Below are 27,537 nucleotides of genomic sequence, written 5' to 3' on the forward strand. Positions count from 1 at the left end.
CCATTAGATGAATGTTAAATCCACCTTCTTGCATGGGGTTCTATAAGAAGAAATGTACAATGGCTATGTTCAGGGTGACTCCAACCTTGTTTGTTGCCTTAAAAAAATATCTCTATGGTCTTAAACAAGCTCCTCGAGCTTGGTATGAAAAAAAGGATAGCTTTCTTCTTGAAACTTGCTCCTCTAGATGTCGTTTTGACCTCAATCTCTACACCAAGAATGTAGGAAGCCATTTCATGTTCCTTGTTCTTTATGTTGATGACCTTATCCTCACTAGTAATGACCCTAAACTTTTAATAAATGTGAAATCAAGCCTTACAAAGAAGTCTGGCGCAATACACTTTGGATATTTGCATTATTTCCCTGGCCTCCATATATTGTAAATTGAGGAAGGAAATTTTCTTTCCCAATGTAAGTAATGCATGTGACCTTCTTCACTACTTTCAGTTGGAAGATTGTAAACAAGCCACTTCTACCTTCCAATTTGGATTCAAACTTGTTGCTACCTGTAATACGCCTAAAGTTCATGCCACTTTATATTATCAATTAGTTGGTAAGTTCTTATATTTGACTCATATTTACCCTGATATTTCCCTTGCTATTGGTTTTCTTGCTCGATATATGCAAACACCCCATGAAAGTCATTTGAAAGTAGCAACAAGGATACTTTGGTATATCTGAGATACAATTCAATTTTTGATACATTATAGTTCACGGGGGACTCCTTTGTTGGTTGGTTCCACTTATTCAAATTAGATTATTGACCTTAATGATCGGAAGCTTATTACAAGTCATGTTTTTAGTCTTGATTAGGACCTACCACTCGGGCTTGTAAGAAGCAACAAGCTATTTCTCTTTCTTCAATTTGGGATACATTATAGTTCACATGGGACTCTTTTGTTCTGGTTCCACTTATTTAGATTGGATTAGTGATCTTAATGATCGGAAGCTTATTGCAAGTTATGTTTTCAATCTTGATTCAAGACCTATCACTTGGGATTGTAAGAAGAAACAAAAAAATTCTCTTTCTTTAGCATAAGTAAAGTACCGAGTAGTAGTTAATGCAAGTCAAGAATATTTGTGGATTTGGCATATCCTTTCAAAGATTGGACTCCAATAGCAACATCCAATTGCCCTTAGGTGTGACAATCAAAGTACAATCAAGCTCACCAAAGATCTAGTTTAACATCAACGTAGCAACCACATTGAGCTACAAATGTACTTCATCAGAAGGCTCATTCATGATCGAATTATTGAAGTGCTTGTTTTCCTACAAAATATCAAGTTGCAAACACTTTCACAAGTCTCTTACATAACCAAAGTTTTTCAAACTTCAATCTATGTTAGGAATTCAAGAAGTCGTCAATAACGAGGTATAGGCTCTAATTCCTCCTTGTTTCTCCTATTGCATCACTTTTATAAATCCTTCAATCTTATCCCAAGTTGTTCTCAAGGGGGGGCAGGTGAGTGTTACGATATTTAGACACTAGAGTGTTAGTCAAGTTCAACATGCTCTATTGTGCCTTTAGATAAAAGTGTGTTTCTTTAATATGCATTAGTTGCATTGTAATTCAATGATCATGATATGCTCTAGATATGAAATGATCTAACAACTCATATTCTTCTTGATATTAACAACGATGGATCCATGGCCTAACACTGATTGGTCCATGATATTTATTTAAAGAGCAGATTATTGTTGATGATCAATTGTGAGAAACTCTCTTTTGTACAAATTTTATTTTGCATGAATAAGATTGCTTTGAATGGTCACATTGGTCAGGGTCGTAGATTATTTTCCTCTTAAAGGATCTTAATCACATAAAAATATTGATATCAAGATTCTTGATTTGGTTGTGTAAGTGGTTGCTAAAAGTGTTCATCCTAGATAGGATATCTTGTTTTCCAAATCAATTTTTCTTTTAGTTATTATTTTCTTCTTATCTTTCACTTCAGGAGCAACTTCGATTAATCCATGTAAACCCAAAATAAAGTTTCAAAAAGCATAAGTTAGATTTATAATTTAAGTCTATTTTTAATCACATTGATAGTCTTTCATGGTAGGCTTATTTCAAGCATATTGAGAATTGTATTTATTATCTTTCAATTCCTTATAAGTAATCTATCCCTAAGCGTTTATTTAAAGTGGTTACCTTATCTTTGATTTCAGGAGCAATTTCGATTAATCCATGTAAACCCAAAATAAAGTTTCAAAAAGCATAAGTTAGATTTATAATTTAAGTCTATTTTAATCACAATGATAGTCTTTCACAATGATAGTCTTTCATAGTAGACTTATTTCAAGCATATTGAGAATTGTATTTATTATCTTTCAATTCCTTATAAGTAATCTATCCCTAAGCGTTTATTTAAAGTGGTTACCTTATCTTTGATTGTGGTTGATGTCATTCTAATTACAAATCTAAAATTTACACCTCAATTCCATAAATCAGATTTAGTAATTAGACAAGCTATGTCATACTTTGGACTTGTTTTCATTTGAACAAAATCTCTTGGAAAATTCTTAAGATTTCACATATTTACAACAAATTATATTTTAATTTCAAGTATCTCTCGCATCTTATCTTTCAATTAACGTTGTCTTTAAAAGCATAATTATTTATTTCAAGTTATATATTTCATTCACCAAATTATTTCTTAACCTAAGTTTATCTCTTTAAGATTTGATTCATTACACGGGTTACTTAGTAATCTAGCATTTACTCTTTCACATCATTAATTTGGATTTGTAACTTATGTCTTTGAGCTTAACATCACAATATTCAAGAGATTGAGAAAGCAATTTTCACTAATAAAGCTCAAATTAGAAATTTTCTTTTAACACACATCATAAACCAGATTTGAGTTTAATCTACATGTTTCTTCGTTATCTTATGCATATAAGTGGATTGATATGATACATGCTCACTTAAATAAGGATTTGTCATTTAAAGAATTATATCAATAAGTAATTGGATCCTTCATATTTCATCAGGTATATCTTTTGCGAAATTCATTTGGTTTATTATTAAAGTAAATATTTGCATCTCTTAGCTTAATCATAATTAAGATTTATTTAATCTCTCATTGTAATCAATCACATATTAAAGGGATACCATTTTGCCCTCTTGAGAACCAGTTAAAAGTGAAAGGGGAGTTGTATTGAGGTGATAATGATACAATTCATATCTGTTTTTTCAAGATGGCACCTATGGATTGGACTTTCCCATTAAGATGCTAGTTTAAGTGCTAATTGCTAACACCTTGTAAGAGAAAGCATTAACTTTCAAGGTTACAGTGTACACTGAAAGTGTCTAAACCATGTTTAGGGTGTTTCATGATATGTGGGGTGCATAGTCTATGGTTAGCCCTTGTTTTATCCATGATGGACTTGCCTATTGGATGTAGCTTACTCATTGGTTGCTAAACCTAATATGGATGCTTAATTGACATTCTTCCTTGGAGCAATAGAGACAACTTAGTGGCATTCTACATGATAGCGACATGCAGAAATTGTGTGCTTGAGAATGCCCTACAATGGAGGATAAGCATTTGGCATTCTAGAGGAGGATGTTGAACCCTCGATAGCATAGGTTTACTTGGATGCTTGCATAGAGTCTTGGGGCTCACTTAGGGACACCTTGATGTGGCAATGATCATGTAGGTGGAGTGGACCCTTTGGAATGCATGGCCTAGTGGAGCCGTTGGAGGAGGAACATTGGGCATTGGATAAGAAGTGTCCTTATCATGGAGCCTTGCTTGTGGATCATCACCTTCAAGCTTAAAATATGTTACTTGTGGGAAGATCACTTCACATCTGTGAACGTACTTGTATCTTGTAGGTTTCTTGTAATGGACTAAATCCACTTTATTTGTATGCCTCCCTTTACCTCTCACACAAATAGAGGAAGGAATATGTGATTTATAATCATCATCATTGCACCATTTTATTTGTACTTGTATTCATGGAGTAAGGCACTAGAGTTCATGAGAAAACCCTAAAAGAAGTTAGGGAAGTGTAGAGAGAAAATATTTGTTGGGACTTGACTCTTTTGAGATGCTTGGTTTTGGTTTTTTGAGCTAGGTGTTGGAGATGATGATCTCAGTTTACAATTCATGCACTTGTGCGTATTCTTCTTTAGACTTGGTTCACATGGTAGATTTGTTTCACTTGTCAAGCATGAGCTACCATCTTCCCCAATCTATAAGGAATTTCGTCATTTTCTAACTCGCTACCTTTCACAAAGAAAACAAGAATGAAAGTTTACAAGAAATTACTTTTGAATTAGATTGGCATTTGCTAGGTTCGTAGCCATAAAATCTCTTCAAGTAATAAACAATTACACAAAGAAACAATAACTCCCCACTAAGTCTACTTGGAAGCGGGAGTTGAAGTAGGAAGCGAGAGCGAAAACGAGAGCGGGGAGCAACAATTTTCAGAAGCTTTCGAGTCGGAAATGAATTTCGAAGCGATTTTTATATAATATATATTATTATATATTTTGATGCATATATGTCAACAAAAGCATGTAAAATGATGAATTAGTTATAAAAAGCATAAAAACATGGATTAAACCATATAACATCAATCATCTAATAGTTAAAATTTTCATCAACATAGGTCCACAAGTTAGAACATCTCGATTCTCATCAATCTTAAAGTTTCAAAGTTTCAAAATTCAATATATAACATTTGTCATCACTAAAGTTGTACTTGTAACCATTATCAAACTATATCAAAGAATATCAAACATGAAATGAAACATTTCACCTTTCACAAAGCATCATATTCATAATTCATGAATCATTACCAATGAATTATAATTGCCAACTTGAATCAAACTTCAAACTTAAATTGTAATATATCATTTACAAAAAATACCATAATAAATATGAAAGAGTCAATAGTTATAAAAAGTACTAGAAACTAGAAAACACAAGTAAATCAAAATTTCTTCTTGCCATGATAAAATTTCTTTTCCCGTGGTCTAGGACCAATGGGAGTCTCCTCCCACGTAGTCGAACAACCACATCTAGAACCATAAGGTACATGAACTCCACGTGAGGCTGCAGATGGAGGTGGTGATAAAGATGGTGTAACTTGAGCACTGCTAGCAAATGATGGAGGTGGCATGGTTGTTGATGTTGTTGTTGCTACTTCATCCTCATCGTTCAAAAGTTATGCTTCCAATTGTTCTAAATGTATGGCTTCATCCTCCAAATTGTCCTCCTCTAAGTTGTTGTCCTAAGTTGTATATGTTCTATCAAATCAAGCCCACTCATAATGATATGTCAACAACCTCAAGTTGTAGTGCACATAAACCAAGCTTTTTGCTCGGTTTTCATTGAGGTAGTTTCTTTTCACATTGTGGATGAAGCTATAGGTGCTCCAACACCTCTCTGCAGAAATATTAACCACCTGTGAAAACACTTTGACTACCAATTTTTCCAAAGGTCCTTTGGAGCCATACATGTTCCACCATTCAATAGGACCCATTCTATCTCTAACATCAATTGCATACAAAGAACCAAAAACTCCAATCCAAATGAAGTATTTGCTCAATTCTCCACACAATATGGCACACCTCTCCCTACCGGGTACCAACTTGTCTAATGCTAACATATACCCATTTTGTACCTTTGGATCTATATAGGAATTTCTATAAACCCCACCCCCACGTGCAGGTTGGGCCAACTAAGATGGAGAGTAGTATTTTGGTGTAAGGACATACGCCAAGGCATGGAGTGGAACATTAATATAATCTCACCTTTTGAACACATGTCTATGAATATGATCATACAATATGGGATCTTTTAGATTAACAATATATCTGATTTTCCAGAGCATGTTATCCATCTACTCATACACCTCCCCAATCACTAGTGCATTTGTATTTGCAAAATGAATCATGTTATAAATGGGATTGGTGAACTGCAAACATTCCTCACACGTGCCCAAAACTAACCATCAAGAACGGTGTCCTCCACCTCTTGAAAATCTTCCTTATCGGATGTCCTTGCGGCCCTATCCTTTAACATTTTCCATGATTCACTTCATACCATGCTATCCATTGGCTCTCTTACCTTCAAAAGGAACCTGAAGGTGAGGTAATAGCTAGCAAATCTAGTCTTTGCTATCTTCAATAGCTCCAACCTTGAGTGACTATGGAAAATTCCATGGGTATTTCTATGATTGATAATGAATCTTATCATTTTCTTTCCTTTCTTGTACAATGAACCATAACCATTTGTATTGAGGTTCCCTTATCTTAATAATGCCATGCATCAAAAGTTTCATTGTGTGAACCAAACACCCAGAACAAAATACGTTGGGGTATTCATCCTCAATAATTGCTCCTACTACCTTACAATTAGAAGAATTGTCATTGACGACTTAGATGACATTGCATGGCCCAATACTTTCAATTATTTGAATTAATGATTCTACAATGTTGATGTTGGTCTTAAACTTATCTAAGTAGTCATGAGATGAAAGGAAGATTGCACCAGTAACAGAGTCACCAAAAACACTTATCAATGGCTTGCCTTTCACATTTATCCAACCATCAAATACAATGGATACCCCATATTCATTGCAAGAATTTGTTAATTTACCCAAATCATTTTTTTTTTATTTTGGCTTTTTCCCAATCAAGTCCCACAATTCTAGCTTTGTCATACCTAGGGCTTTTGTATCTTTTAGGGGTATCATTGATGGCGCAACCATTTCATGCGAATAAGGTGAGTGAATAACATTGAATGGTATGTCACATGCAAAGAGAAACTGGAAAAATTTTGCATCCACATCATCCCTACAACCTTGGTCAAGGAGTTATGATATTGTTCTACACTTTAAAAGGATGTCTCTGCCTGTGGCTATGAATCCACTACCATGGGTGGATGCTGATGGAGTTCTTGTAGTTGCTCTACGGTGTCATGTTCACCCTTTGATCTTCCAGATTGGTATTTTGCTTCGTCCTCTTCCCTTATATATTTGATCCTTTGTTGTGTTGACACATTTGCACAGGTTTTGATTCCTATTTGTTTATTCCCATCCCATGCCATTTTTCCACATAGATGCTTTATGTCATGGGTATACGAAACTATTTAAGTAGATTTGCAATGGGGGCATACAAATTTAGTGTTTCCACCCCCTTTCCCTCCTCCAAGCCTTGTGACATATTTCCACGATGGTGTTTGATCTACCCTGGTTTTCTTATCATCTTCACTCTTCCTCCTCTTCTCCATGGCATCCTCCATCACAACCCACTTGTTCATCATCTTCATCACTTCTTTTTCTTTTACTTCCCAACACCATGATCATAGAAAAAAACAGTACTAACAAGATAAGGCTAAGCCATATACCCATGCTTGTTGAAGGTTGAGTTATTGTCTGCAATAAAATAAGGGAGGAGTGGGAAAGAGTAGGAGAAGAGAAGAACATCTAGATTCTAATTCATTCAACATATTTTTACACAAATGTTACATGGAAAAAAAAAATGGGATTAGACCCTACCTCTTTGGCTCTCCAACATCTCCCTTCAATCTCCCACAAGCTCCTCAAGCTCAAACCATCTCAGTCCCTCTCTCACACATGAATTACTCTCAATCTCTCTCTAACACAAATGGAATGATGATAATGAGGGAGGGGAGGAGACCTTTTATTGTTTTTCCCCTCCTATTTCCCTCCAAAAAGTTCTCCCTCTCTCCCTTGGTCATCTGCATGTTCTCATGAGGTGGGACTGTGTAATGCCTTTGATTTTGTGAGTGCGGAAGTTACTAAGGAGTTTGCCCAATTTTGATGATATTAATAAAAAGGGGGGGAATATTATCTTATTAGAAAAAGGGAGGCAAATATTGTTTTCTTAGAAAATGGCGAAAAAATGTTATTTTATTAGAAAATGGCGGAAAATAGTATTTTATTAAAAAAGCGAGCAAAAAAAGTCACTTGGTGGAAAGTGGCCCCCACCAATAAAATAATATTAAAAAGGAGTCTAGAAGCTTGGGGAGAACTCATAAAAGGAGGTTGGGGATCATTTGTTAATCATTCTATCTGATCATTTCTCATTGTTATTGAAGATAAACTCAAGCAAGTTTCAGATCGATGGTTCCAAGTGAAATACTCATCCTAGTTTCAGTGGATCTCATTGCCACCCTAGCTAGTCTCTTCTTTCTTCGGTGGAAAATATTGCCACCCTAGTTGGATCTCTTTCTAGTGAATTTTTTTTGAAGATCTGATCAATCTGTTGTAGGAATTCGTCCACTCTTCTTGAGTTTGCAGGAAAAAGTGGATTATATAATCTCAAGGAAGTTTGAAGTTCATTGTAAAGAGGGTCGAACCTTCAATCCTTAAGCCAAGATTCTCAAGTTAAGAATCCTTCTTTAGATTTCAATCAATAAATAAGAGGTTGAATTTGTTGTTCATTCAGAGAGTAGAGTTCCCAATTCATAACAAAGATTAGATATGTTTAATGTAAGGAGGTTGAATGGATTGATTTTTCTAGATTTCAAAGAGGTCGAGTAATTGCAACTATAGCCAAGGGTGAAGAAATTCTAGTGGAAAAAGGTTGAATTATACCAAAATCCATGTTGAATTCTTTTAATGCCCGCGCTTAGCCAATACACAAGGGTTTAATTTCATGATTTGTGCTTCAAAGGTGGATCAATCTCAAGCAAATTGAGTAGCCCAGATGTTGGTTTAAATCAGAGAAATAAGGGAGCAAATAATATTTTATTAGAAAATGGCGGCAAATAGTATTTTATTAAAAAGGGCGGAAAAAAAAGTCACTCAGTGGAAACTGGCCCCCACCAATAAATTAATATTAAAAAGGAGTCTAAAAGCTTGGGGGAACTCATAAAAGAAGGTTGGGGATCATTTTCTAATCATTCTAGATGATCATTTCTCATTGTTATTAAAGAGAAACTCAAGCGAGTTTCAAATCAATGGTTTCAGGCGAAATCCTCACCCTAGTTTCGCGGATCTCATTGCCACCCTAGCTAGTCTCTTCCTTCTTTGGTGGACAATATTGCCACCCTAGTTGGATCTCTTTCTAGTGATTGTTTTTTGAAGATGTGATCAATTTGATGCAAGGATTCTTCCACTCTTCTTGAGTTTCCAGGAAAATTTGGATTATATAATCTCAAAGGGGTTTGAAGTTCATTGTAAAGAGGGGCAAGCCTTCAATCCTTAAGCCAAGATTCTCAAGCCGAGCATCCTTTTTCAAATTTCAATCAACAAACAAGAGGCCAAATTTTTTGTTCATTCATAGGGTCGAGTTCCCAGTTTATAACGAAGATCAGATCTGTTTAATGTCAGGAGACCGAATGGATAGATTTTTCCAAATTTCAAAGAGGCCGAGTAATTGCCCCTGTAGCCAAGGGCGAAGGAATTCTAGTGGAAAAAGGATAAATTATACCACAAGTCAAGTTGAATTCTTTTAATGCCCTCACTTAGCCAATACACAGGAGTTTAATTTCATGATTTGTGCTTCAAAGGTGGATCAATCTCAAGCAAATTGAGTAGCCTAGACGCTGGTTTAAATCAGAGAAATAAGGGGACCAAATTATTTTAGAGGTTATTGCCAAAGAGGAGGGTCAATTTTTCTTCAACAATTGGATTAAAATTGAGGCCAAATTTACTATCCCCAGAAAGTCGAAATTCTTCTCTAAATCAATCACCATTCTCCCTGTTTGTGTTATTGCAATCTCTAGGGATTTACCTCCATCTAGCAGAGTTTGAGTACCTATTCTCAGTGGATATTCTCATCAAGAAAGTCTCTATTATTGATGTAATATTTTCTAAAGATTGCATTAGTTGGAAGTGCCATGGTTTGAATAAGTGTTGTAGCATTCCTTCTTCAAGATTGTGAAATTTATCAAGGAGTCCAAGCACAAAGCTATAGTTGATCTTCCATGAGGTTGAATTCATCTAAAGGCATCAATTAATTGCAGTTTGGATCAGTTGGGTGAAGTACAGGTGTCGCCCTTCATTTTGTATTTGTGCACATTGAAATAAAATCAAATTTTGCCTCAAATTTGTTGTTGAAGTTGGTTTATCTGAGTTTGAGCATGAATTTTTTGACAAAGGTTATGACTGGTCTGCTAAAGATAATTTCCAGAATTTTCATACTAAAATTTTGAAGAAAAGCATCAAAGAAAAAACGATTTTATTTTAACATTTACTTGAAGTTTGCTTAGAAATATCACAGAACAACTTTTTTTAAGGGAGTGATCGCTCCCATATTGCTCATTGCCTTTAAAAATCACACTCAGAGCAATGGGGAGCGATATGGGAGTGATTGCTCCTCGATTTCGCTATATTGCTCCTTAGAACCCAAGGAGAGAAATTATTTTACTAGGAGCACGCTCTCAAAATTCGCTCCCAAATGGGAGCAAATAGGGAATGAGCTCCTGGTGTTGCTCCCTAAGCGCCTCCCAACAGAGCACGCTTTAGGAGCAAATTCAAGGGGAGAGGGGCACTCCCTCATATTCTTGCTCCGAAAAATAAATAAATTAGAATTATAGGAAAATACCACGATATTCAAAAGACCATTAAAGCAACTTTGTAGTTAAAATAAATCTCAGTAAGAAAAATTGTGTTTGTTGAATTGAAAATTCAATAATTTATAGAATTTCAAAGAATTTAGTCACAATAATCATTGAGTTAGACCTACAAAAGACAAGTATAATTATATGTTATAATTTTATGTGATAATATTTAACCATATGTACATCTCTGCTTAATTAAAATCTTGGTGAAATCATTTTAAAATATGTTAAATATTTTTGAAATACTAAATATTATTATATAATTATTTATTTATAATATTATATAATATGTAATTTGTAGTTACATAATTGTATTATAATTATTGATTTGTAATATTATATAAATTTTATATAGTAGTTAATTTATAATATATTTTATATAATAAATATTGATTTTTTTTTAGAATTCGCCATAGTCGTTTTTATTTCGACGCATTGATATGAAGCGTCGTTGATTTTATTATTTTATTTATTTAATTGGACGAATCGGATTTAATCGGGGTGAATATACCTATAATATGCTTCGTCTGAGTTTCAGATCCACGACTGTGGTGCGAGGGTGAGCGAAACGATGTAAAAAAAAAAAAAAAAAAAAAATTGGTGGTCGCTTCTAACGTGGCGCGGCTGTGTGAAGTTTATGAACGGTGAACGATGGAGTTTACTGGAAATGAACGACGAAGATTGTATGTCACATGGTCACAAGAATCGTTTCACATCCTTGCATGGACGGATCAGTTGCTTCGAGCACAGGGTGGTAGCAATGTAGCAACAGATAAGCGTGGGAGCGTTGTTTCGACAAAGTATCACTTTCTTCGTCTATTCCGTTTAAAAGGAATGTTGTTTGGAGATCTCTGAAGCGCCATCCATTGTTTAGTTAATTCTTCCTGATCTCGGATTCCAGCTCCAGAGATTTCAGATGTATTGTCCATTTTTTTCATTGGATCCTCCGGCATTGTGCTCCACAAACAATAGATGAGGCAAAGTGGAAACTGGGCGCGTCGTGACAAAGGGGTTTCACATTGCTCTTATTTCAGTGATGACCTCAGACTCCCTCGAAATCTGAAAGACTATCAAACGCAGCTGGGACTCTATGTGGATTGAGACTTCGGAGACCCCGAAGGGCACGGAGGGCACGGATAAGGCAATCCTGGCTACGACAATCGATGGTAATATAGCCTGTTATATCTTCCTTGGTAGGGGTAGCGTGTATAGGTTGTTATGTATTTAGTGTATGGTGTCGCGTGTATAGCGTTTCATGACATGATTGTGATAATAATAATAAAAGAATTATCGCCGACAATAGCAGGATGTGTATTCTGCAACGTCATGTAATAATAATATCAGCAAAGGATTGCAACATGCATATCTTTCCATTTTTTCTGAGGTGCGTTTAAAACCCGGCGTATAGTCGTGGCAAGGCAATTTATTTTTGGTACAACTCAGATACTGTTTCATTAGGTACGTGAAGTTTTCTGTCAACAGAGTGTATGGCGTATCCAGGCATTTACACTGCAGACAAACTAATTTTTCATAGTGTGTGACATTTAAAGTTAAGCAAGGAAAAGATCGCAAAGTTAGCTATCCTCTCGTCATCTTAACCATTCAAGTTTAGTGGAATTTTACTATCAATCTGTAATGCCATTATACATCATTTGCTCAAAACCATTCACAACACATTTCTGGAGTAGTGCAGAAATGATGCACTTCACGTGTTACGGATCAATCTGATTAGAATCGAACGATGCACAACATCCACGTCTCACAAACCGCTAACATATATGATGCAAGCTTGGTTGAAGGGACATAAATTTGGTTAATATGTGCCTATTTAAGGAAATTAAATATAAGTGTTTAGGCTACGCAATTGTGATCAGCATGTGCCTGTTTAAGGAAATGAAATATAAGTGTCTAGGATATGACACCACCTTGTATACTTCGGTGAGCAAAATTTTGCAGCATATTTTTCGTAGAGATTTGAGATAAATCAAATGTTGACTACTTTGAACATGCTTTCAGTATAAAAGTTTTCTTATGTAGAAGGAGTCCCAATAAATATGAAAGTTTTAACGTTTAATCCTGTAAAAAGTGCATTGTATCATAGTAAAGATATTATACATTGATATAATATAAAGAGCATTGTGTGTTATATGAAATCGTAAATTGATATAATAGATTTATTTTATAGCAATTTGAATTGAAATTTTTTTTTGTAATTCCAATAAAATATTTGATGTGATTATTAGTTTTGCACAATGATGTATGGTTTTCTAGAATATTTCCTAATCATATCAGTGTGTTTATTCATATCTGTATCATGTGATGTTTCTATTATTTCATTATGAAAAGAGAAAGATTAATTCTGTCTGTTATAGATTTATGAACCTGAAAATAATATAATATAAGTTGTTTTTATGCTATTGTATAGACTCATCATTAACATCAATATATTAATTTCAATATATTAATTGAGTGTTAATATATTAATTTCAATATATTAATTGAGTATAAAGATAAACGAAGATGCGATAAAAAATTTGTTTTTTTATGTTTTTAAAAAAATTATTTTTTTGTGTTAAAATTTAAGTTTAAAATTAAAATTATATATTTAAAAATAAATAATTCAAATTGTATATTTTATCAATAGCTAATCAAATTTAACATTAAAACTATAACTTAGTATATCACACTATTCCAACTAAAATCTCAATGCTTTACCTTCATTAACCAAACCATTATTATGTGTCAACATACATTAATACTTGCTCCATAAATAAAGTATCTACTTTTTTTTTCTTTGGTTAATCGTGTCACTCAATTAGTGAAAAGGCTAAACAATATTGAGATAGTCACTCAATTACTCTTCTAAACCATATTGAAATAGTCACTCAATTATTCTTTTTGGAATTTTTAATTTTCTAAATAATAAGAAAATATATGAATGTTTTAGGTTTGATAATGATTTAAAAATAGTTTAGGGAATGATCAACCATGTTTTATAAAATCAATCATGCTCAATTATGGTCAATATTGTGACGAAGAATGTCTTAATATAAAAATAAACCATGGTCAACCACAGTGCAACATTGTTTTGTGACAAAGATTGTCTTGATATGAAAATGAATGGTCATGTTTTATAAAATCAATCATGGGCAACCATGGTCCAACATCGCATTGTGACAAAGAATGTCTCAATATGAAAATAAATCATGGTCAACCACAATCCAACGTTGTTTTGTGACAAAGATTGTCTTGACATGAGATTCAATCATGGTCAACCATGGTCCAACATTGCATTGTGACAAGGATATTCTCAATATGAAAGTCGACCATGGTCAACAATGTTTATTTTAAGGTTTATAATATTTTTTCCCTTGGGTTTAATATTATTCCCTTTGGTTCATAATCCCTTGGGGTTTTAGTATTAATGACTTCGGTTTATTATTCCTTTGGGTTTATAATATCAATCCCTTGGGTTTATTAATATAAGGGTTCATATTCTTAGGGTTTAATATTATTCCATTCGTTCAACCATATGAACCAACGTCGCATTGAGACAAAAATTGTTTTAATATGAAAATCAACCATGGTCAACCATATTTATTTAAGCGTTTATAATATCTATCTTAGTGTTTATATACCTTGGGTTTATATTATTCCCTTGGGTTTAACTTTATTCTCTTGGGTTTATAATCCCTTGTGTTTTTAGTGTTAATATGTTGGTCTTATTATTCCATTGAGTTTATAATATCAATCATGGTCAACTATGATCAATCATGGTCAGTCATGGGCGACCATGGTCATCCATGGTCATCCATGATCAAACATGTTTTATAAAATCAATCATGGTCAACATGGCCAATCATGGTCCCACGTCGCATTGTGACAAACATTGTCTCAATATTAAAAATAAACATAGTCAACCATGGTTCAATGTGACATTGTGACAAAGATTGTCTCGATATGAAAATCAATCATGGTCAACCATGGTCCAACATTGCATTTTGACAATTATTGTCTCAATATGAAAAATCACCCATGGTCAAGCATGGTCAACCATATTTATTTTAGCATTTATAATATTCTGCCCATTGGTTTAATATTATCCCCTTGGGTTTATAATCCCTTGGGTTTATTATTCCTTTGGGTTTATAATATCAATCATGGTCAACCATGCTCAATCATGTTCAACAATGGATCAACATCGCATTGTGACAAAGATTCTCTTAATATGAAAATCAACCATGGTCCAACATCACATTGTGACAAAGATTCTCTCAATATGAAAATCAACCATGGTCCAATCTCGGATTGTGACAAGGATTGTCTCGATATGAAAAATCAACCATGGTTAACCATGTTTATTTTAGTGTTTATAATATTTATCTTAGGGCTCATATATCTTAGGTTTATAATATTAGTTTTTTGGGTTTATTATTATTCCCTTGAATATTAGCTTCATGGGTTTACTATTATTCCCTTGGTGCATTATCCCTTGGGATTTTAGTATTAGACATTGTCTTCATATGAAAATCAATTATGGTCAACCATGGTCCAACATCACATTGTGACAAGGATTGTCTCAATATGAAAAAATTGACCATGGTCATCAATGTTTATTTTTGTGTTTATAATATTATTCCCTTTGGTTTAATGTTATTCCCTTGGGTTTACAATCCCTTAGGTTTTGGTATCAATCCCTTGGGTTTACAATCCCTTAGGTTTTTGGTATTAATCCGTTGGGTTTATTATTCCTTTGGGTTTATAATATAAATCATAGGCAACCATGGTCAATCATGGTCCAACGTCGCATTGTGACAAAGATTGTTTCAATATGAAAATCAACCATGGTCAACCATGGTCTAACGTCGCATTGTGCCAAAGATTCGCTCGATATGAAATCAATCATGGTCAACCATGGTCCAACGTTGCATTGTGACAAGGATTGTCCCAATATGATAATCAATCATGGTCGGCCATGTTTATTTTAGTGTTTATAATATTTGTCTTGGGGTTTATATACCTTGGGTTTATAACATTAGTCCTTTGGGTTTAATATTATTCCCTTGGGGCTTTAGTATTAATTCAATGGGCTATGGATATAAGGGTTCAACCGTGGTTGAGCATGGTCCAACGTCGCATTGTGACAAAGATTGTCTCAATATGAAAATCAATAATGATCAATCATGTTTATTTAAGGGTTTACAATATTTATTTTAGGGTATATATTTATTTTAGGGTTTATATTTATTTTAGGGTTTATATACCTTCAGTTTATATTATTCCCTTGAGTTTAATATTATTCCTTTGGGTTTTAGTATTAATCCCTTGCGTTTATTGTTCCCTTAGCTTTATAATATCAGTCATGGTCAACCACGGTCAAGCATCATCAACTATGGTGCAACTTCACATTGTGACAAAGATTGTCTCACTATGAAAACCTTTGGATTTGTTATCCCTTGGGATTTTAATATTAATCTCTTAGGTTTATAATATTTATCCCTTGGGTTTATTAATCTAAAAGTTCAACTGTGGTTGAGCATGGTCCAATATTGCATTGTGACAAAGTTTGTCTCTATATGAAAATCAAATCCTAGGGTTAATTAACCCAAGGGATTGAAATTGTAAACCCAAGGGAATATTATTAAACCTCGGGAACGTTAATGCTTAGGTTTGTAATATTAATTGGGTTTTTAACATTAATCCCATGAGTTTTTAATATTAGTGTGTTGGGTTTATCGATTTCTTAGGGTTGTAATATTAATAACCCCTTGAGTTTTTAATATTAATTCCTTTGGTTTATTACTATTCTCTTGGATTTTCAATATTTGTTCCTTGGGTTTATAATATTAATAATCCCTTGGGTTTATAATTCTTTGACTTTATAATCTTCAGAGTTTTTTATATTAATTTAGTATATTAAATTTATATTATAACATATATTAAGTTAACGCTTATAGAATATATAAACTACATTTATTAATGTGATTGTGTTAGTAAAATAGAATAAACTTAAATATGTTAATTTTTTCTTATATAAATTTAAAATATTATTTTATTATAATTATTAATTTAGGTTAAATTTAATATCATTTTACTAATTTAAATTAAATGTAACACCATTATACATTCCATATAGTTAAATTCATATTCAAATTATAATAAAAATTATAATATATTATAAATTATTATTATTATTTATTAATAATATATCATTTATAACCATCATCATCAATAACCAATATTTATTGTATAAATTTTATCATATATTATTATTATTATTATTTATTGACAAAATATTATTTATTAATAAAATATTATTCATTTTATTTTCATATTATTAATAGTAAACATTTATTATATGGTAATGGTGTCGTCTAACTTATAAATGAAAAAATTGAAAATATAATTTATAGTAAGATTATGAATTTTTATTATTTAAAATGCATTTTTTAATCCATAAATAAATTTAGCACCCTAAAAGCCCCAAAGACATTTTAATCTTTGCAAATTAAACACACAAACATATCATTTTTTAAAATCTCTACCTAATTTTGAACAAAATTACCCAGGAAATGTGTTAGAAAAAACAATTCCATCCATTAGTTACACTAAATGTATGATATTTATTATAGTGAATTATATAAAACTCTAAATTTGTCATTATTAATGATAAATTTATATTGTGTGAACGTGACACGTAACTTTGATGTGATATACACCGTTTACAATTTTATATTTTTCTTGGAAAACCCACTTTACTCTGATATGCTGATACTAAAAATATATAGAAATAAATCTTAAAATTCCATGATAGCTTTGAACACAAACAAATCTTTTCTAAGAAACTGAAAGATAAAAAAGAACCCATCGTTTCTAACAAACTGAAAATAAAAAGCAACATATCCAGGCAGCTGCATAAAAGAGAAATAATCTAGAAAGAAAGATCTATCGCTGTTTGCAGATGTCAAAGGCAGTTGTCACATTATTAGCCAGAATCGTATGTAAATGTCATAGGATTAGTATTTGCCAGTAGTAACCTTTCCAAATCCAACAAACAATTAATACTAATGTATCTACGAGGCTAAATTTCTATCATGTAAGGTTTATATGACCATACCCAGAACGCTTCTTGTGTAAAAGGGATAATTGAGTAAAACTCCTCGGTCAGAATGTCCATCAAAGAAAACCAAGGGCGGAGAGGCGATTTGCTGAAACAAGTTGCTGTCTCGACCATGAAAGCAAATTATGCATTAATTTTTTATCATGTCAATATATATAGTGAGAAGCATAAGAATGATGTGAGTTCTAGTCATACCAGGATTCACTAAAACCAGGACAAGATCTAAATCAGGATTATTTGCAGCAAGTGCCAAGGCCAGGCATCCACCCAAAGATTCTCCAACTAAATAAATTGGTCTTGAGGGTGCACGACTAAACTCCCATTTCAATGTTTCCTCGACAAAGGTCAAAAGTCCTGCCATAAAAACCGCTCAGATTGGGAGAAAATAATTGAGAAAAATATTCAAATAGAGGTACTTACTGACAGCTTATTTGAACATGCGCGACAGAATGCATTCATGAATGTGCAAATTTATGCTCATGTCTACAACAAAACAATTAATAACAGGGGACTGCATTTTCTTCAATCAAAAGTAATAGACAGTTCCAAAAGCACCAGTATACTCATCTGCTACTTTTATTAGTCTGAGTAGCTACTAAATACTTTTGAGGACAAACTTCAAAGCAGCAGCTAAGTATTTCCCAAAAAGATTACAAAGCTATCAAATCGTTCACAGTTCTAGCCCTAGCAAAGTATACAACTTGAACCATTGCCTCCTTTATTCACTACAAGTGCAGAATATCAAACACAAGTTACACCTACATGACTTGGCATAACCTTTCATTTATTGCTGAGAGAAATCAATAAGCAATTTCAGTTGAAAGAAACATGTATGACATCCACGGCATTTAATATCATCTCGGTTATCATATGGGCTGTGATCTATGATATAAACAAGGATCCTTGCCACATCTGAATGTCACTGTGCACCATGTGCATGTCAAAGAGAGAAAGAAAGGGATAATAAGAGAGAAACTGTCATGATATCTTATTCAGATCATGTTATCATATGGGCTGTGATCTATGATATAAACAATGATCCTTGCCACATCTAGTGTCTCTGTGCACCTTGTGCATGTCAGAGAGAAAGAAAGGGATAACAAGAGAGAAACTATCATGATATCTTATTCAGAGGTATGTGGTTGAGAAATCAATGCAAGTAGATTAGGGTTTGATTTATCATTCTTGATAATTACTTGTGAGTTATGTTGGCTTCTTTTACTTTTTCATTATCTTATCTTTCATCAAGCGATTACCATATTATGTGTATGAAGATCACAAAAACACAAGACACAAGATGTAGGCACTATGCCAAGGCAAAACCCCTCTCAAGGGGAAAACCCAGTAAAAAATTCTCTTCCTTCAATAGTTTTCTTTGAGACTCTTCAACCTAGACATAGACCAAACCTTCCCTCCACACCAAGTCAGCCCTTCCAGATCTTCGACCCCTTTGCAGCAGCACTTCCACCCCAGCAACTTACGGCATCAGGCAGTAGAAACACTTGAAAGACTTCGATCTCCCAAACTAGGGCACGAAAGAGAGAGAGAGTACCACCAAAACTTCGATTTTCCTTTTCTCTTTGACCTTGACCCAACTCGCACTTCTTTTGACTTCCTTGACCCACTTCACACTTTTTCCAGCTTCACTAGAGATATCGAACTTGCTTGAGATGAGATACTCCAAATGAATTCGATCTCCTTCTATTTATAGGCTCCAGGTGAGGTCGAATTGGTCGAATTGGTCTCCCTTGGGCCGACTTGGTGTGGAGGTTACATAAATCATATTTTACTCAATAATAAATCGGTTTACATGATTCCAAAGCCCAAGAACGATCTCTTTAGTTTTACAATGACTCTATTGACTAAATATTAATCCTAGGAGTCCAGAATGGGGACTTTGACTTATATAACGATGACCCAAGCATGAAACCCATGCTTTAATAAGTCATTGATACAATAATAAAAATCTTTTTTATTCTTTTAACAATTACATTACATAATGACTCAAATACATTTATGAAGACCGAACCTAGTTACATTCTTCAACATGTCTTACATACAGGACAAGCTTATATATATAGAGAGAGAAAAAGTATTTTTTTGTATTAAAAAAATAGAATGACTTTCCAATTAAACACTGGATTAATTTTCCCACTTTAAAGAGCAGACGAGACATTACAAACTCCACTCAGGTATACTTTTGTTAGTAGGAAAATTTTGAGATGTTAGAAGTTTGATAGAAAACATCAAAGATATATTTCTTTTCTTTTGAAAAATACACCCTATCAAAAATATATTTACAAATCTGAAAATAAAAGCGAAAGGGTTATATTAACAAAAATATATTTATAAATCTGAAAATTAAAACAAGGGAATATGCAACGATGACTTGTACCCTCTACCTAAGTGCTACTAGGCAGAGATGAAAACAGAATACGATGAAGCTTCTAACCCTTGTGCATCTTTGATTAGAATATAACCTTTAGCTAGCAACTGCATACATACCTCTTCCCACCAAACATGGCAAAAAGCATGAACTGAAATGACCTCATTAGAAAAGACAAATGTAGATTAACCTCCAAAGAGTGAGCACTGCAGTTATTCTAAAGCAATGCCAAATTTCAAAGAGAGAAGAAAGTACTATGTAGCATGAGTCTCCCAAGTCCCAACAACACTGCATCCCAATGTGGTTGCCCCTAAAACAAGACTGAGTACCGATCCTGGATATATTTCCAACAACTCCTAGCAAAATAGCAGTGCCAAAGAATGTGTTTCACCATCTCTGGATGACCACATAATAAACAAATGCCATTGGTAATCCTTCTCTTGCCCAAATGATGATTAGTTGGCAATCCTTGGTAGATAAAAATCCATTCAAAGACCCGTAATTTGTAATTAAGACAACGAGACCAAAAACTGTGCAGGCTACAAATCCACCTATCCTCAGGTTCAGAGGAGGTCCATCGACTATATAGAGCAGGAGACGAGATTCTCCAGTAAAGAAGGGAGTATATATTTTGGAGTCATAATGCTGAAGCCATTTCTAGGACTTCCCAATCCTGCCACATGGAACCCACGCATTAATATTCAACTTATACAGCTCTTTGAAAGGAATTAGACCCATAATATCCTTGATAATTGACTTACCAAAAGACATGAGAGCCTACTAGTTGGCCAACAATCTCCACTCCTAGGTGTTGGCCTCAAAATCTCGAAGATCTCTCCAAAAGAAAATACCCTTCTTGGTTAACCTAGAGGCTTGGAACCCTAATGATTCCAACTCTAGATAAAGCACCTAGGCAAATTCCATCTTGTATGGCTACCCAAGAAAGTCCACTTAACTAGTCAAGCAACAAACCTTTTAGGTCTCCCACATGCTCTTCTAGATGAACATACTAGAAATCCTGAAAGGATGAGGGGGCGAGAGTATATCACAAAATATAAATAGACCTTGAAAGTTGAACCTTAAGGACATGCTCAATTTGTTAAACACACATGGAATGTGAACAACGGATATGAAAGATAATCGTGTGATTCCTTTATTATTCACATGATGTACATTTATAATACATTTTGCATGAACGTTGGATTCCATATTCCAAGGTCTCTTGGACTTCCTTTGACTCCTCACATTCCACACCAACCCTTAGAGGATTAGGTGTCCAACATTCCCCCCCTTAATCTGAAGGGGTATGTATGATTCCAAGAAGAGAGTTGTAATACAAAATGTGCAAAAATGCATGGCAGCACTAGGCTGAATGTACTCTCTGAAATGTTGGTATAAGGTGGTTGTTGAAGGATGACCACCAACACTGGAACACTTAGTGCAGTTCCTGGAACTCTTCCAAGTCTAGCAAGAAGCTGAAATCTTCTACTAGAGGAAGTGTCCCTAATGCTTTGGAGAGGGAGACCTTCAACCTAGAAAAGGGAGGTCTACAACCTGTGGTGGTTTAAGGATGACCACCAACTTTGGAATGCTTAATGTAATTCTTAGAACTTTTACAAAAGTGGGAAGACGTTGAAGTATTTAGCTAGAGGAAGTGTCCCTAATTCTTTGAAGAGGGAGAAGCTCATCTTGGAAAGGGAGGTCTCACCCTGCATAGATGGTTTAAGGCTAACCACCAACCAATGGCATGCTCAGGGGCATCTCTGTCTCTAGCTACAACATTGAATCTGGTATGGAAGGTTGCTGCTCAAGCTCGCTTGATGTGGCTTTGAAACTTGTATATGACCATCACTTCCCCCCTGTCAAATACAAGGTGAGAAGATGGAGAAAAATCAACTGCAAGACTATTTAATACTCTAGAAGAAATTATGACATATGATTGAAATATCTTCTTGTTTGTTCAATCTCATTGCCAAGAAGCGATCCATCCAAGATGAATCTTTGTTCTTGTAGGAGGTTCGTTTTTGAAGCATCTGTTTGAAAAATGAGTGGTTTTATGCCAATGCTCACATGGAAGAAGGTCAAAACAGTGATCTTTCATATGGCCAACTCGGTCACAATGTTGGCATTTAACATTTTGTTGTTGCTACTATGGAAGAGAACCAGAATTTGGAACAGTTGAAGGTGAAGTGTCATGAAGAAATCCTGCACTCTGAAATTTGATGGGCTTGGAATAGTCTAAAATATGAAAGGACACATCCTTGTCATATCCAAGACCTATTATTTGCTTATTGCTGACAAGCTCTTCCCAAGGTCTGATGATGGGCTTGGGAAGTGGGACCTGAACTTCTGCATCTTTCTGCACATCTACTCTTGAAATGGGTACTACATCTGAATTAACCTCAAGTTTACTAATTTGATGCAGCTGCTAGGATTCTGTCTCAATCTCACAAAGCGAATTGTTCTAAACAAAAACAAGTTCAGAATGATGCTTATATTGTTATAGCTCATCTTGTTGTAGTTGAGATTCAAACTGCAAAAAATCAATCTTTTCTTTTGCACCTTGCAGACAGATCTGAATGTCTGTGAGAGAAACTTTGTTGACTTTTAATGTGTCATGAGTAGTAGAAAATATAAGTGTCTTTAGGAACTCTAATACTTCATTAATTCTGGCCATTTTTCAATCTCAAGAATCAAACTCAACAAAAAAAAAAGATTCAAAAAACTTGGCTGCTTGAGCTTGCTATACTGCGTCAAAATAATGAGCAAAGGAAACTCCAAAAAATAAAGCTCTATGTGCGCAAAACATGAGTGAGACTTTGATGGTGACTGCAATTTTCGAAAATGATGACAATTTTTTTTTCTTCACATTTACCTTCACACCATCAACACCTTTTGCGCTTGAGATTTTACATTTCTAGATAACCTTCTGCACAGGTCGTAGCTCCAAATATAACTGACAGCTCACTCTCGGACTAGGCACTAAATTCCAATGTTCCACCAAGACTCTGGGACGGGGAGACACGGGTGCGGGGAGACGCACAAGGGGGACATGTGGGAGTACCCTCAAATTTTAGGGAAATTTAGGGGGGACGGCGGGACGTTAGGGTATATAATTTTTTTTTTCTTTTTTAATATATATATATATATATATCAAATTCATATTCAATAATGAAAGCATAAATACAATGATACATACATAATTGAATTAAATAATGGAATACATTGATCCATACTCATTATCCTTACTAATACATACATGATTCATCCATAGACTACGAGATTCAATAATGAAATACTCTGATCCATATTCATCATTCATTATTCACCATTCTAGAATCTACATTGATTTAAAAATTAAATTCATCATTCATCATTCTAGATTCTAAATTGATTTAAAATTAAAATTCATCATTCATCATTCTAGTATCTAATTAGTACTTAGCAAAATAGAGTATAATAGATACTGAAATCTGAAGACTGGAATAGTAAATTGATATAAATAAAACTCAAAAACAGTGGAGTGATGAATCTAAAAGTCACTCTAAAGTACACAAATGGCTTGGTGCTCTTGATTAAATACTAATTCCATACCCTTGTACATGACAAAATACAATGGAAACATTGCAATCCATCGAATCCTGAATTCCTGAAAAACTGTTAAGTCTGCTGGATTTTGAGTAAGATCTAAAATTCTACTTTCTCCATATGAAATCCAATGAGGTCGAAACCACTCTCAAACATCCCGAGTCATTTCATGGTAATGTTAAAAATTTAAGTAAAAAGATGAAAATGAAAGATAAAGGAGAATATCACTTTTACTTAAAGAATTTAACATTACCATGAATTGCATGGCATTAGTCGGGCAATATGGTCAAATAATAGGTTTCCCCTGCCATAAATCACTGTTTACAAGCAAATTTAAGGGAGGGCACATAGCCCATTTTGAGCGGGGACGCCCAGGGGTCCCCTTTTTGGGGAGTCGCATCCCCCACACTTGGGAAACGTCCCCCTTGCGTCTCCCCAAAAGGGGGATGTGGGGAAACGTTTCCCTAGACGTCCCCCAGTCCCGGGTGCGTGGGGTACACGCACCTGACCCTGGGAGACACGTCCCCGTGGAACATTGCTAAATTCTTCTCTTTGTAGCTCTTCCTTCATCGATATCGGGATACCCAAATCCTCCCTATGGAGCTTCAACTCCTTCTCCAAACCACTATGGCTATTTTTGCCTCCAAATGATGATCTTGTAGCACAAACTGACAACCATTGAGGTACCTCTTGGTTGGACTCTTGCATAAGTTCATCAAGAGACCTAGCTATGTTGGAATTACCTTCATTGAAAAAATAAGTAGCCAATCCTGATTTACCAGCGCGACTTGTACGACCTATGCGATGCACATAATCATCAATGTCATTTGGAAAATCAAAATTAACGACATGAGCAACATGTGAAATATCAAGTCCACGAGCAGCAGCATTTGGCACTAATTGTTGTTTGTTCGGGTTGCTACGTTACACAGTGGGCCTTTCATTCACAGTGAACAACCAGGAGTGTGTCTATGAGAATGTCAAATACGAAGGAGATAACATCTCTGGAAATTTAGTCATTGTCAATCACGAGATCTTCTGGTCTTCCGATCACCCTGGAATTGACTTCACGGTAACAGCGCCTGCAGGGAATGTTGTGTATTCCTTGAAAGGAACATCTGAAGCAGAATATGCAACAGCAATCCCCGCTGATAGATAAATTATAGAAACTCCAATTAATATGTTGGTTGGCAAGAACACACCAAATCAAAAGTATTAGATTGCATCTTCCTCTGTCAAGAGGTAGGCAGTCGTGGGCAGTGCCTGAATCCGGTGCTTTTGACAGAAGGGGCGCTCTCCTTTTCCCGGAAAAACAACCACCAGCGCGAGCACTTCTGAAACCCTGAAACAACTATCCTCACTCAAGAAAGTGATTGCTCTAGTATATTATTCTGATGCTATGAAGTTATGTGTTGGGGCCTTGTTGTTTTATTTGGAGGCACTACATTTTTCTTAAGGCGCAAGGCAGCTGTCATTTTTGATGAAGGTGAACATTATGGCAGCCTCGCGGTCATGAAGGAAGCCGAGAGTGGTAATCCGCAACAGTCACAGAGCCACGAGCATTATGCCACCGATAATCTTAATGTCCAAAAGAGATATAAACATATATAACAACACCGCCCATACTAACCCTATAGAAATATTAGCGATAATCCCAAGGTTCTTAACTTACAGATAACAACACTTAAGAGTCACTTAAAGAATAATGGTGTCGTGAGTGCACTAGAATACAAACCGCCAAAATCCGTCGTAAACAGAGGAAAATATTCTAATATTTTCTCTATAGTCTTAACAATTTGCAAATATTATTAATAAGGGCCAAAGCTACTCGACTTTGAGCATCAATCCATCTCACAGTCCACAAAATCCTCTGGAATTGATTTGAATAATGACTAATCAACACGTACTGGAATTGATTTGAAAAGCACTGACGAGCTGCAACCGATTTGAGATGAGATGCGCCACGGGCAGTCTCAAATTTTCCCACATGCTTCCTCAAAGCCTCCAATTGTGCAAGAGTTTGATCCTCCTTATGACGAGCCAGAGCTCTACTCATACAATTCCTTTCTCTTTTTTTTGGCTGGCTTCCCCAAGTTTCATGCTGAGTAAGAGGAGAGTGTCCCTTTTTTTATTTTTTTTGCTATTTCGGGATTGTGAACAAAGTTGACATACACAGAAGTCGGACAATCATTTGAGAGAGGAATCGGAACAGGAGCATTAGGCAGAGGATGAATAAAACAATGAAATGCAGCGAAGTTGTAGTGAACCAGTGGCAAGAAAATGACAGAGGCATTACAGTCTGGCAGCAGAAGGAGAATTTAATTTGTCACAGCGCAAACGGTTTTACCAAGTCAGGTAATGGCAAAGAAATAGTGATAAATCAAAGGAATTACACCAAATCTGACAAGTTCAGAATAACATACCTATTTTCAACCAACCTGGCTTTGATACCATGTTAAACACACATGGAATGTGAACAACAGATATGAAAGATAATTGTGTGATTCCTTTATTATTCCTTTATTATTCACATGATGTACATTTATAATACATTTTGCACGACCGTTGGATTCCATATTCCAAGGTCTCTTGGACTTCCTTTGACTCCTCACATTCCACAACAACCCTTAGAGGATTAGGTGTCCAGCACAATTAATTGAGACCTATGTCACCATGAAATTTGCCGTGGGGTTGATCCCTAGAGACACCTCACCACCCATTTAGCTGCCAGGATACCCTCTTGGGACACAACATCAATAATGCCTAAACCCCCTTCCTCCTAGGGCATGATACACAATATCCCAAGGAACTGTAGGAAGCCCTCTCTCACCACCATATTTGGGCCACTAAAAATATTTGAGAACTTGCTCCAATTTCCTGGCGTAGGACTTGCAAGGGAGAAAACAAGAAACATAGTTAATGTAAGAGGCCGGTCAAATTTGTGAAACAACTACCATCAAACTTGCAAAAGGGATATCTTTGAAACATGATACGAGGAGTGTTGTCATAAGATTTATAGGTATTATCACACAAACCATCACTTATTGAGATAAAGTCCTAAAGCTCAAATAAGGCATTGGTGCAACTAAGAGGGAGGCCATTGTCACGTCACCACCCCTCTTCTGCACTTTAGGCCAACTCTCCTTCGGTTCAAGTGGGGCTTTCTTAGAATAGGACTGGTAGAAAAACTCCACGGTGAAATGAAGAGATGGTTCTAGCAAAACATATTTTTATGAGTTGAGTAAATAAAGTGGATGGAAGGACAGAGACTAGTGTCTTATCACTGGGCATATGGGGTCAAACCAAGATTCATGGGATACTATCCTACTAAGGAAAAGATGACAATTGGGGCTGAAATGCTCAAGCTAAAAAGACCTTTTCCTTGCAGTCCTAAATTGCAGAAATATAGCTAAGCACATTACAAGAACAACTAACATCCAACACTAATGAAGATAATGATTTTCTACAATGAAAAGTATGTGTATTTAACCAACATTTGAGAAATAATGCATCAATAAACAACAACCCAAGAATAACATAATGGAAACTGGAGAGAGACTACCAAATTTACTCCATAAACATATGCCAAGATACTCCAACAACAACAAAAATAGCATTAAGATCTAGAACACCTCATCCAAAACGTGTTTCATTAGTCCTACAAAGACATCCAATAGATATCCCACTACACTCCAAGGGATTTTTCCCCAAATCCAACCATACATCAAATGGAGAGAGGAAATGCATATATAGGTTTCAACTCTATCTCCTCAGCAATAAAGAAGTATTTGTTTCCTTAGATCCATTAGTTCTCTAATGAATAACAATAAAATATCCTTCTTAAGAATCTCTTTACTAATAGTGGCAATGAGTTGTTGAGATCTATTTTCTTCTC

The 27,537-nt window shown here is 34.9% G+C and overlaps 1 protein-coding gene across 5 annotated transcripts in view; it reads right to left on the reverse strand.

The window, feature by feature from the left end:
• LOC149214595 (phytyl ester synthase 1, chloroplastic-like) overlaps positions 1 to 27,537 on the reverse strand; it is a 417,560-nt gene that overhangs the window by 238,825 nt on the left and 151,198 nt on the right. For all 5 annotated transcript variants that reach the window (XM_089392341.1, XM_089392342.1, XM_089392345.1 and 2 more), the window contains exons 4-5: positions 17,864 to 18,022; positions 17,666 to 17,769 (exon numbers count right to left, since the gene is read on the reverse strand). In XM_089392341.1, the coding sequence (XP_089248467.1) occupies positions 17,666 to 17,769; positions 17,864 to 18,022 (263 nt within the window). The remainder of the gene's footprint in view (positions 1 to 17,665; positions 17,770 to 17,863; positions 18,023 to 27,537) is intronic.

This window comes from Pinus tabuliformis, chromosome 1_1, assembly GCF_031772625.1.
Source record: "Pinus tabuliformis cultivar Carrire ecotype Pingquan chromosome 1_1, CPIR1, whole genome shotgun sequence".
NCBI classification, from domain to species: Eukaryota; Viridiplantae; Streptophyta; class Pinopsida; order Pinales; family Pinaceae; genus Pinus; species Pinus tabuliformis.